Raw genomic sequence first — 12,797 nt, forward strand, 5'->3', positions numbered from 1 at the left:
GAAGGGTCCAGACCCGAAACGTCAGCTTTCCTGCTCCTCTGATGCTGCTTGGCCTGCTGTGTTCATCCAGGTCTACACCTTGTTATCTCAGACTCTCCAGCATCGGCAGTTCCTACTATCTCCCAGCAATAGAAACATTTGATTACAAAAGCAGGAGTAAACCATCTAGCCCCTTGAGCCTGTTCCACCATCCAATAAAATCATGGCTTATCTACAAATACATTCCATGTAACTACTTTTACACTGTGTCTTTTGGTAACTTTGGCTAACAAAAGTCTATCAACTTCATTTTAAAAAATGAATAATTGATCTATCATTAATTGCCATTTGCAGTAATAAGTTCTAAACTAATACAGCCCTACTTTGCTTGAAGAAGTGTTTCCTAATCTTACCCCTTAAAGGTTTTGTCTGTTGTTAATTTTTTCACTCTTCCATACTCCCCAATGAATGGAAATAGTTTTTCCAACTTATCCAGTCTATTCCCTTGAGTGTTTTGAAAACCTTAATCAAATCATCCCTTAACTTTTTAAATTCCAGAGAATATTTGGGGATTTCTCTTTGTAATTTAACCCTTAAAGGTCCAGTAAAGGTCAATACACTCAAAATTCATGTTTCTCCTGATGTTGAGCATTTTCAATCCAACACTTGTATCTGGTGGAAATCTCCTCTCTATATTAAGTTCCTCTACTTTCTGAAAACTAAGCTTCTTTTGTTTTATAAATACGAATAACATAAAGGGTGCAGAGAGTTACAACAACAGCTTGTATTCATATAACTTCAGTCTAATAAAACCTCTCAAGATGCTACATAGAAGCAGCAGAAAACCAAAAATCATGCAGAGCAATATAAGGAGATACTAGGAAAAAACAACAATAGCTTGATTGAAGAGGTCAGTTTTGAGGAATGTCTTCAAGTAGCAAAGAGAGGTGGAAAGATTCAGAGACGGAATTCCAGAGCTTTGCACCTTGGTAGCTGAAGGGACAGTCACAGTGAATCCCCAGTTAGCAACACAACTCTTAGAAACAATTTGCAGCTGTAAGATCAGTAGTTGTAAAGTTTAGTTTCCTTATTGAGAACATACTAGCTTACAAATTACTGTTGGTGCTATTAGGGGCAAGATTTAATGCACATACATATTTACAAATTAAAATGACAGGCACATAAACGTCAAGTGTTCCGGTCTAAGAGGAAATAAAGGGATAAACTCGCCTACTTCATTTTCATGGATGGGGCATCATGATAATATAATCCTCATTTATCATTCCGAAACTTTGTATAGTTTGGGACACTTCTATTAGATCTACACACCCAACCAGATCTCCTGACATCTGATCTATAGGGATGGGCAAAGTGAAACCAAGAAAAACCAAGGCCAAGAAGATGGAGAAAAAATCACCAGAAAATTCCTCTAACGCGCTCTCAGACAATCTGGGAGATCACACTCAAACTACATATTTGCTACCAAATAATCCTCTTATGTTCCATAAGGCCCAATCTCAGGCTCAGTCAAGACCAGTTCAGTTCCCTCTTGAACACATGTCCGCACATATTACAGCAGCTGGAATGTTTCTCTGCCTTCTATTTTAATGAGTATTAACCCATTTTTTAGATAATGCATTATCTCCAACAAATAACAGGAGAAAATAACAGAATCACAAGTTATTGAGAATTCGTCATCAAGTCATTTCTATTCTCTTTGGGAGGAATATTCAAAGAGGAAGCCCCCACATGGCCTCAATCTTCAGTTTTTTTAACCAGTATAGTACCACATGCTTGAGATTGGAAAGATATGTAAAGACATTATTTTCTACCTATAAAGACCATTGATTTAATTGACTGTTAACTCTGTTTTCCCTCCAGAGGTGCTGCTACACCTGCTGAGTTTGTCTAGCAATTTCTGTTTTTGACCCATATTGGCTCCTAATTCAATAACCTGTCAGTTTTAAAGTCGTCATCTTTGTTATGGCACACCTCAGTGGCCATACCTCTCCCTAACTCTGTAATCTCCCCCAGCCTCACAACCTCAGAGATATTTATGCTTCTCCTTCTCTAGTCCTTTGAAGATCCATGATTTGAATTATTCCTGTCTTGGTGGCCAGATGAAGGTCACTAATATTCCCCAAACTGCTCACCAAACTCTCTCTCACCTTCTTAACACCTCTGCCTATGAGCAACTTTCTCTAAACCAGTGCTCATACCCATCAAATTCTATTTGATATAAAATTCCCGTGAAGAGTCTGGCAGGATTTTATTATATTAAAGGTGCTATATAAATGTTTGTTGTAGTTGTTCTTTGTAAGCAGCCAAAAAAAATGTCCAGTTTTCTTTTTTGCTTCACCAATATAAATGCTTTCCTCTGCAAACTCACCATTGGTGATGGTGTTGGAATGCTTGTGATTGATGTTCCTATATGGTACGGCGTCCAAATCATTAAAACAGCTTTTGCACATCACAGGACTTGCAGGTGCATTACACATGTTGAAAACATTATTTGCCCTGACAGTTTAAAAATTCAATTGACTTTTGCTTTTTATATAGAAAATATCTAAAGATAAATACAAACCACAAAACTGCCAACCTGAAAATTTAAATCCCGCTTGCGTTTTTCCAATTTGTCATCCTCTATACTTTGTCGGAGTTTTTCAATCCGGGCATTAAATTCCAGTGCAGTCTGTTCTATTTCACGTTTTGCTTTTTCCAGCTGAGCTATGTCATTTTGCAAAGCATTGTGAAAGGCCTGGTTAAAAAAAATCAGTAGATTATTAATTAGACCCCTCTATCAAAATGTTCCTACAATAGTACTGGAAAATTGCAAGTATCACTCCATATTTTATGGAAACAAAGAGGGGAGAGAGAGAGAGGAACCAGGAGCTATGTCACTCATGTATTCATCTGTTATTAAACCACAAATTGACATATTCTGTCATTCCTGAGATGCTTTTCCAGACTTAAATGTTCTCTCTGGTTCAATGTCATTTCAATTTTCATTGAGCTTCAGAATTCAAGTTGCTTACTCACCTACGAAAAATATTTAAAAAGAGATTTCAAACGGTATCCTCTTTAATTCGCCATTCCTCCTTAATGATACAGAGACCATGTTGGATAAAAATTCACCAAGTCACTTTATTAAGAACAAAAAAATAGAAAAGTGTACGGACCTGAGTGTGTCCTGCAATTCGATAAAGACCTGGCCAATGTTTTTTGTCTCAGTCCCACTCTCTGCCCTTTCCCTGATCAGTTGACTCCCTTAGCGTCCAAAGATTTATCCCTCTCAGTCATGCCTGAATATTTTTGGGGTAAAGAATTTTAAAGACACATCAACCTGAAGTGATGCATCATCATTCTCCAGCGTCTCAGCATCCAACTATCACAACTTTTAAGACCATTTTTAATTTCAGTGAGATCATTGCTTAACTTAGTAAATGCCAGAGAACAGGGCCATTTCTGCACTGTCACTCCTGATAGCACCTCCCTCTCATGCTAGGCATCAATCAAGTACCTTCCCTTCAGATCCATTAAACAAATTAAATCTTTCCTTGAAAAATAAGAAATAGCCTCCTTGCAGTTATACTTGAAGCCTCTTGCAATAAAGGTTGTCATGTCATTTACTTTTCTAACTGCCTCCACCACCTGCATGTTAAATTCCTGCAAACTTAACATCATTATATTAAACAAATTCTTGAAAGTGTGTCTGTGATTTATTGAAAATACTGTAAAATCTTCTCAAAGCCATTTACAATGATGCGGTATATAGAACTCAGAGGGATTTCTGCTCATAGAGAAAGTAAAATCTGACGTAAAATGTCTCTGTAATCTGACCTTGCGATTTTCTATTTCTTGTTGAATTATTTCCAGTTTTGAGGCATCATCCTTCACCAATTCCAGGTTCGGGCATTTCACAGCCAACTTCTGCAAAAAGAAACATCCACTCTTACAAAAGCTAGTGATGCTTTCATCTTCACTTTGTATGTTTAAGACCCATTATAGACTTGGCCTTGAATTTAGGCTGCTATTCCTATGTAGTAATGAAGAACAGAGTGTTACATGCTGAAAAGACTTGTCTTTTCGCTTGATGCCTTAGACTGATGTCCTTAACTGCTCAAGTGGATGTAATGTAGGAAATCCTAAACCAAAAACACACAAATGAAATTAAACAATCTGTAATTGAAAAATCTCATTTTTCTTTGCACTATGAAAACCAAAAAACCTTTGTGAATTAGAGATAACAAGGTGTAGAGCTGGATGAACACAGCAGGCCAAGCAGCATCACAGGAGCGGGAAAGCTGACATTTCAGGCCTAGACCCTTCTTCAGGAATGGGGAAGGGGAAGGGGATTCTGAAATAAGTAGGGAGAGAAGGGGAGACGGATAGAAGATGGATAAAGGAGAAGATAGGTGGCGAGGAGACAGACAGGTCAAAGAGGCATGGGTAGTGCCAGTAAAGGTAAGGAGTTAGGGAGGGGATAGGTCAGTCCAGGGAGGACAGACAGATCAAGGGGGCGGGATGAGGCTAGTAGGTAGGAGATGGGGGTGGGGCTTGAGGTGGGAGGAGGGGATAGGTGGGAGGAAGGACAGGTTAGGGAGGCGGGGACAAGCTGGGCTAGTTTTGGGATGCGGTTGGGGGAGGGGAGATTTTGAAGCTTGTGAGGTCCACATTGATACCATTGGGCTGCAGGGTTCCCAAGTGAAATATGAGGTGCTGTTCCTGTAACCTTCGGGTGGCATCGTTGTGGCACTGCAGGAGGCCCAGGATGAACATGTCGTCTAAGAAGTGGGAGGGGGAGTCGAAATGGTTCGCAAGTGGGAGGTGCAGTTGTTTGTTGCGAACCGAGCGTACGTGTTCCGCAAAGCGGTCCCCAAGCCTCTGCTTGGTTTCCCCGATGTAGAGGAGGCCACATCTGGAACAGCGGATACAGTATACCACATTAGCAGATGTGCAGGTGAACATCTGCTTGATGTGGAAGGTCTTCTTCGGGCCTGGGATGAGGGTGAGGGGGGAGGTGTAGGGGCAGGTGTAGCACTTCCTGCGGTTGCATGGAAAAGTGCCGGCGGTGGTGGGGCTGGAGGGAAGTGTGGAGCAGACAAGGGAGTCACGGAGAGAGTGGTCCCTCCGGAAAGCAGATAAGGATGGGGAGGGAAAAATGTCTTTGGTGGTGGGGTCGGATTGCAGATGGCGGAGTTGTCGCAGGATGATGCGTTGGATCCGGAGGTTGGTGGGGTGTAATGTGAGGATGAGGGGGATTCTGTTTTGGTTGTTATTGTGGGGAGGGGGTGTGAGGGATGAGTTGCGGGAGACACGGTCGAGGGCGTTCTCAACCACTGAGGGGGGGAATTTGCGGTCCTTGAAAAACGAGGACATCTGAGATGTTCGGAAGTGGAATGCCTCATCCTGGGAGCAGATGCGGCACAGGCGAAGGAATTGGGAATAGGGGATGGCATTTTTGCAGGAAGGTGGGTGGGAGGAGGAGTATTCTAGGTAGCTGTGGGAGTCGGTGGGCTTGAAATGGATATCGGTTTCCAGGTGGTTGCCAGAGATGGAAACAGAGAGGTCCAGGAAGGAGAGAGAGGTATCAGAGATAGTCCAGGTGAACTTAAGGTTGGGGTGGCAGGTGTTGGTGAAGTGGATGAACTGTTCCAGCTCCTCGTGGGAGCACGAGGTGGCGCCAATACAGTCATCAATGTAATGGAGGAAGAGGCGGGGTTTAGGGCCAGTGTAGCTACGGAAGAGGGATTGTTCCACGTAACCTACAAAGAGGCAGGCATAGCTTGGGCCCATGCGGGTACCCATGGCCACCCCCTTTGTCTGTAGGAAGTGAGAGGAATTGAAAGAGAAGTTGTTAAGGGTGAGGACGAGTTCAGCTAAGCAGATGAATTGTTTTGCTGCTAATCACATTATATAGTTATCAATAAAGGATTTATAATGCTGATTAATTGGATAAAATCTTACAACCGATATTCAAAGCAATTTGCATTTTGTGGTATCTAAAGTCGTATTCCATTTAATTCAGATAAAAAATCTATTTAAATTGTTGCAAGAGTTTCTACAATTTACACAGAATTAGTAAGAAATCATGGAATGTTTTTATCACTGAACATTTAAGTACCAGGAGATTTCCTGCTGCTTTGATCAAAAGCCCTTGTTTAACCCAAAACCAATGGTGGCAGATTGCCAGGTCACTCATCTCTGTTGTTTGTGTGAGCTCGCTATGTGCAAACTGGAAGTTATTTGATTACACTCTAAAATTAATTAGTGAAGTACTTCAGGATGTCTCAGGGATGTGATAGTGTGCTGTGTAAACTCATTGTGTTTCTGCCTTTTTCAAAGTCACCTAAGAATACTGAACATCCTGCTCTGCATTCTTAGCACTTGCTGTTTATTAGTAAATGTGTTCATTGAATATTTTGCTCCCTTGAAAACACAATGCTATCAAGTCAGAAAGAAGTGCAATACATCACTTGCAGGTGATCACTGGTCTACACTGAGCTATTGTGTCAAATTGTACCTCAGGAAAGATGTGGAAGTGGTGTAGCATAGTTTGACTAAAATGAAACTGGTGTATAAAGGATTAAGTTATGAGACCAGGTTGCATAAATTTGGCTTGGATTCCTTTGATTTTAAAAGCTTGATGAGTGATCAATACGCTTGACCAATTGTCGATTGCCTGCTGAACCTTGACTTTTTTGGCTAAAAGTCCTTCATTGTTCATACATCTTGCAGATCAAATTGTGTGGCACTACTGCTGTGCTAAATAGGACAGACTTGGAAAAACATTAGCAACACAAACCTGGGCATCCATGAAATGCTGTGCACCACAAGCAGCAGCAGAACTGTTCTCAATCAGAGCCTGCAACATCATGACTCACATCCCCGCACTCTACCGTTACCACCAAGCTGGGAGATCAACCCAGGTTCAGTGTAAGAGGACATGCATTTGGCAAACCAACAATTGTGGTATCAACCTGATGCAGTTACAACATAGTACAACTTGAATACCAAACACTGGAAGCAGCATATCACAGTCCCCATAACTCATAGATCAGATCTAAACTCTGCAGTCCTGCCACAACCAGTCACGAATGGTAGTGGACAATTAAATAACTGACAGGAGATGGGGCTTCACAAATTTTATTTTTTTATTCACTCATGGAACATAGGCATCACTGGTTAGCCAGTGTTTATTGCCTGTCCTTAGCTGCCCTTGAACTAAGTGGCTTGCTAGGCCATTTCAAAGGGCAGTTGAGAGTCAACCACATTGTTGTGAATCTGCAGAGTCACAGGTAGATCAGACCAGATGAGGATGGCAGATTTCCTTCCTTGAAGGACATTATTGAGCCAGATGGGTCTTTTCAACAATCCCCACCACGTCCACCATTAGAAAACAGGGATCAGCAATAAACGCTGGCCTGGCCAGTGGTGCCTCATATTGCATGAATAATATGAAAGGATGTCAACCTATGACTTTTGACCAAAAAGTCCAAACTCTTTCTCTTGCTGTTGAAGACAAACTTGACCTGATGCAATCCTACACATTCACAAAATTACAGAATTGCATACCATTGAAGGCAGCTGTTATCAGATATTCCTATCTGTGCATGTCAATTAATGAAGTCAAGGCTATCACCTCACGTGTGCACACTGCATTCCCACCAATCCTGTCCTCTGATTTGCCAATATGGCATTAAGAAGAAACAGCAGATACATAGTAAAAACCGAAGGAGCTGCAGATGCTGTAAATCAGAAACAAAGACAGAAGTTGCTGGAAAAGCTCAGCAGGTCTGCCAGCATCCCTTCCTAAGAATAATCATTTTTTGTATGCAAAATATGCAAACAGAGGAAAGCCATTGGGAGAAAAGGAAGTTGAAAACACATCAATGAAAATTGCCAGATAGATTCTAACTGAATCTTTATCCCAAAACAAGCAAAATAATTAGGCATTGGAGACTTCAAAGTCAGCCCTGGATGATGCACCAGGTGTATGACAAGAATCAATTTTGTACAGCAACATAAGACCAAAGTTTCACAATTTTAAATAAAATTCAATAATAAAGATACTCTTTAGGCCAGTTTGCAAGGGTACCAAATTAAAGGAAAAGCCAACATATTTGTACTGTATGAGAGAGGAATGCTGATTGGTTGATAAGTAGACTCTGATTGGTAGAAGCATTGCTATGGAGAATGCAGGCATTAATGTTAAATTGATGTTTCTTGTGAATTGTCCTGACGAGTGCAAAAAGTTTTAGCCAAATGTGTCTTTTTCAGCAGTTCATGAGTAAAAATACCTTTTGGCACCTTTTGAACTAATTTTAGGGGGGTACGTTGACCGGAAAAGTCTCTGACCTCCTGACAATGGGAGCAGGTGACTTTCAAATCCTCAAACCCATGGAAAAGTTGACCCCCTACTTTCTGGCTAAAAGTTTAGTCTTGGAAGCTGGTATTGTAATGAGTCTAGATGATAATCAAGATGCTTAAGATGAAGAAGCAATTTTATAGAGTAAAATTATTTGCTTTGATGAGGGAATCCTGAAGAAGCAGGCATAATTTTAAAATTTGAACGGGGATAGTTTGGATAGTTTTTCTACACAAAGGGTAGTAGAAATCTGGATGTTGGGTCAATTGAAATTCTCAAAATTGAGACTCATAGATTTTTGTTTGCGAAGGATAGCAAGGAATATGGAGCAAGGATGGTAAATGGAGTTGGGCAAATCAACCACATGGAAACTGAACAATTTCTGAACTGAACAGGCTCAAGCGGCTGAGTGGCCTACTCCTGTCTTTATTGTTTTTTTGTCACAGTGACAGAAATAATGATCAACTCACCTGTTGTTTCTGTGGAGGCTCACTCTGTAGAGAAAATATAAGGGCTTCTCAGGCATTTGTACTCAGGGAAACTGTGTCACTTTCAATATTGAATGAAGTTACTTCAAAAACATTGACTCACCTGATCCATTTCCATACTGAAATTTACAGAGCCTCCACGCCACAAACCTGCTACAAAAGGACAAGTTTTCACATTAATCTCCTGCAGGAAATGTTGCTGAGACTATCAGGGTGATTTAAATTGTATAAACCAACTGCACTTTGCTTATGCTGGTGTGAAACTAAGTGTAAGAATAAACGAGGTTACTGCTATACAATCACAATTAATGTTTTCACCACTACTACTGTTGACATTGTTTGATTTAAAGATTTTTGTAATCCAAAAGTATTAAGGGATTTGGGACACAGGCAAATATATGAAGTTAGGTTGCAAGTCCATCATGATTTCATTTAATGATAGAACAGGTTTGAGGGGCTAAATGGTCTCCTCCAGTTATGATGTTCCTTTCTGGGTTAATCAGAACAGTCTAGATGCACCTTGCGTTCCCCAGTTTACTCGTCCTCTTTCCTGAAGGGTAACTTGATGGAGTACTGCTCCATGCGAGCAAACAGCCCTCCCAAACCTCCCATCATACGACATTCTTCTTCTGTGATTTTTTTTTTACTTCCTAGCTCATGAGCATTGCAGCCAAATTTAATGTTCAAACTGCTACCAGCTGACCCACCATAAATCAGGGATCAAATGTGGATCTACATTAAATCTTAGAGCTTGGTAGTTCAACACTGACTTAGCTCTTGGGGAAACACTAGCCCATGTGATACTGGCCCAGGTGTATGATTCACCCAAACTGCCTACAGCAGCCAATTTCAGACATTTAATATTTTGAGTGATAGATTCTACACAGATTCCACTTGGCATGTTTTAATCGCACGAATAGCGACTTTCAGTGTTATGATCCAGGTTGGTTGAAACCAATAACTGTGGCAGGGTTTGAAGGACCTGAGCAAAAAGCTTAGCCCTAAAGTAACACTGAATTTATCTATTCCTTATGTCAATGAATTGAATAGCTCGATCCAGATAGCTGGGCAAATATATTTAATCAAAGGTAAGACTTCAGGGTTCCTCCGGGGATCTCTGACAGTTTTTTGAAGCACAATGCATATTGAAACATTAAAGTAAAATTTCAGTCAGACTATTGAAAAACTGCACAGCCATTAAATGATAAAATATTAATTTTGATTTTAAAATTTGATGTGTATCTTGCCCTCCCTGACATTAATCAGCCTTAAATTTATCCACTTCTTTAAATAGGAACTTAGCTTCTAGGTTATTCATCTGAGACTAAAAGCAAAGGTTATAGTATTTAAGACATCAGATAAGTAGCTTAACTTTATTCTCAAAAATACAGAAACAAGGATTATTATGCAGAGACAATAATTCCTAATACAGTCAAATCTTAGTGTTGCGAAATTGGTATAGTACTTGTGGATTGGAAGGCAGGATGTTAGGATCTGATGTTTGTAAAATAATAGAGGGTAAGTGTGCATGGTCCCTTTAAAGATAATGTGTTTTTTCTGCACAGGTGCACATTTAGCTCCTGAAGTTGAAACATTGTATCAAAAGACTGTTGCTACTTCCGTAGCAGGTACTGTCTAAGGACATTTGTTAAATTTCTGCAGTGCATCTTGTAGATGGGATACACTGCTGTTACAATTTGTTTGTGGATGTAATGCCAATCAAGCAGGCTACTTGCCCAAGCATCTTGAGTGTTGTTGGAGTTGTACCATTAAGGCAAAGTAGGGAATAATCATCACACTGCTGACTAGTACATTGTGGATGGTGGACAGGCTTGGGGAGTCAGGAGGAGAATTACTCACTACTGGATTCTTAGCCTTTGACTTGCTCTTATTGGCAAAGTATTTATAAGGCTTGTCACCACCTACAATGGGTGTGTCAACAAAGGTAATGCAATTGAACGCCAAGGGGCAATGAGTAGACTCTCTTGTTGAAGATGGATAGTGTCTGCCACTTCAGTGGCATGAATATTACTTGTCAATTATTCGTCCAAATCTGGAGATTGCTCAGATCTTACTGCATTTGGGCATAGACTGTTCAGTATCTGAGGTGAATGGTGCTGAAAGTTGTGCAGTCATCAGCAAACATCCCTACTTCTGACGTTATGATGGAGGGAAGGTCGTTGATGAAGCAGCTGAGATATTTCGGATCAGGATATTACCCCGAGGAACTCCTGCAGAAATGATTGATGTTAAACGATTGCAAAGTAGAATGATTATTCTTTCTTTGTGTTTCTAACAAAATATACACCAAACCAAGCATGGCCAAAGTGAGTTATTAAACCTCACACACCAGGATATTCTCATTCTTAGAGAGGAGTTTTACACTCTTCCGCTTGCCAGGTTTGCAAGTGAGATGTACTGCAAAATTTCCTGGAATTTCAAATGGAGCTTTGGTTGGCAACAAGAAGCGGACTGGACTGTGGGCTAATGACCAACTACCAATGATAAAGATCTTCTGCCTGCCAACAACTGCATGATTGGTTCTCAAGTAGCTGAACAGTTTGAGGTAGTCAACAAGATGGACGGAGGCCTTCAGACCACTATCAGCTTAGGAGCTCCCTCTCTGTTCTCCACAGCAAGCCACATCAATAGAGGCACACAGCATAGAAACAGGCCTTCATCGACCATGTCTATGCCAGTAACGACTGTATTCCTCAGTTAGACCCCTACACAGCTTCCACTGCCCCGAAGAAAACAAACCCAGCCTATCCAGTCTCTCCTTCTAACTGAGACTTTCCATCCCAGGCAACACCCTGGTGAATCTCCTCTGGACCCTCTCACGTCCTTCTGACAACCTGAAGAAAAGCAATTTACCTTTGGCTGAGCAGTTGCTGTAAACTGTGACTTTTAGGTTAATAAGTCAGAGATCTTTTAGTGGAATACCAGCCAACCTGTGTCTCTTGCAAACCACTGGAAGCATTCAGAGAAGGTCAACTAAAAAGTATCATTCTGGCCAGCACGAGAAATGTACGAATCATCTCAGCAATTGAGAACAGGAACTACTGAGCTCCTTTCATAGTGATCCTTCCAACTATAACCCTCATGTTTCTTATCTGTTTCTGTGTGGTTATATGTGTACATGTGTACGTGTAAGAGAAAATTTCCAAGGGGTTTAGAATTTTAACTGTTTATCTATAGTTAGAGTGCAGATACATGTAATGAATTTTTTTGTTGTTAAGAGCAGTAACCTAGTCTGTGTTTCTATCAATCTGGGTCTGAAAATCAGGTAAATTGGGCAATCACTATATACTTTTTAAACCTTTGTGATGACTCCAGGAGTAGCAGAGCTTGATCCTGATCACAGAGAGGTGTGACAACATTTATAAGGTAATTATGTTTTGGATTAATTCTTTGAAGTTAAATTAAAGGGGTTGTGTGACCAGTAATGAAGTCTGTCTGACAGATAACCTGGTTTTTAACAGATAAATGACCACAGATGCCTTTACTGAGAAGGAGGTACACAGTCTGTACAGTTGGAGATAATGGCAGCAGCCTGTGTGCTAACAATGGATGTCCAAAGTCCTGAGAAAGCACTGGGAATGCTGGGTTGTAAATAATTGTACTTTAAATTGTCCATTTACTTCCAAAATTAGGGAGTGTTGAGCTCTCAAGAAAATCTGGATGCAATACCCACATGATTCATATTCTATAGAAATGGGCTTTGAGAGGAGAGGGGTTTCTAAGATACCCCTGAAAACACATAAATACAATTGACTGTCAGGATCCAGGGTAGGGAGGGCATTATAACTCCAGGACCCGTGGTTCACCGTGCAGGAAATGTAACTGAGAGCTCACATTCAGACTGAAAGGATCATATTTATGGAGAGTTGAAACAAAGCTTCAAGATTTGCCTAGCTTTAGTTGGAGGAAGAGATAGTAGGAACTGCAGATGCTGGAGAATC

General features: G+C 40.7%; 1 protein-coding gene across 3 annotated transcripts in view; it reads right to left on the bottom strand.

Annotated features, from left to right (window-relative positions):
* Positions 1-12,797, bottom strand: part of ifi35 (interferon-induced protein 35) — a 30,776-nt gene that overhangs the window by 15,892 nt on the left and 2,087 nt on the right. The window contains exons 2-5 of one of the 3 annotated variants that reach the window (XM_048614359.1): positions 8,939-8,988; positions 8,818-8,841; positions 3,820-3,909; positions 2,579-2,737 (exon numbers count right to left, since the gene is read on the bottom strand). In XM_048614359.1, coding sequence (XP_048470316.1) covers positions 2,579-2,737; positions 3,820-3,909; positions 8,818-8,841; positions 8,939-8,953 — 288 coding nt within the window. In that variant the 5' untranslated portion in view covers positions 8,954-8,988. The remainder of the gene's footprint in view (positions 1-2,578; positions 2,738-3,819; positions 3,910-8,817; positions 8,842-8,938; positions 8,989-12,797) is intronic. The other 2 variants (XM_048614360.1, XM_048614361.1) reach the window with 2 other exon arrangements.

This window comes from Rhincodon typus, chromosome 30 (assembly GCF_021869965.1).
Source record: "Rhincodon typus isolate 14 chromosome 30, sRhiTyp1.1, whole genome shotgun sequence".
NCBI lineage: Eukaryota > Metazoa > Chordata > Chondrichthyes > Orectolobiformes > Rhincodontidae > Rhincodon > Rhincodon typus.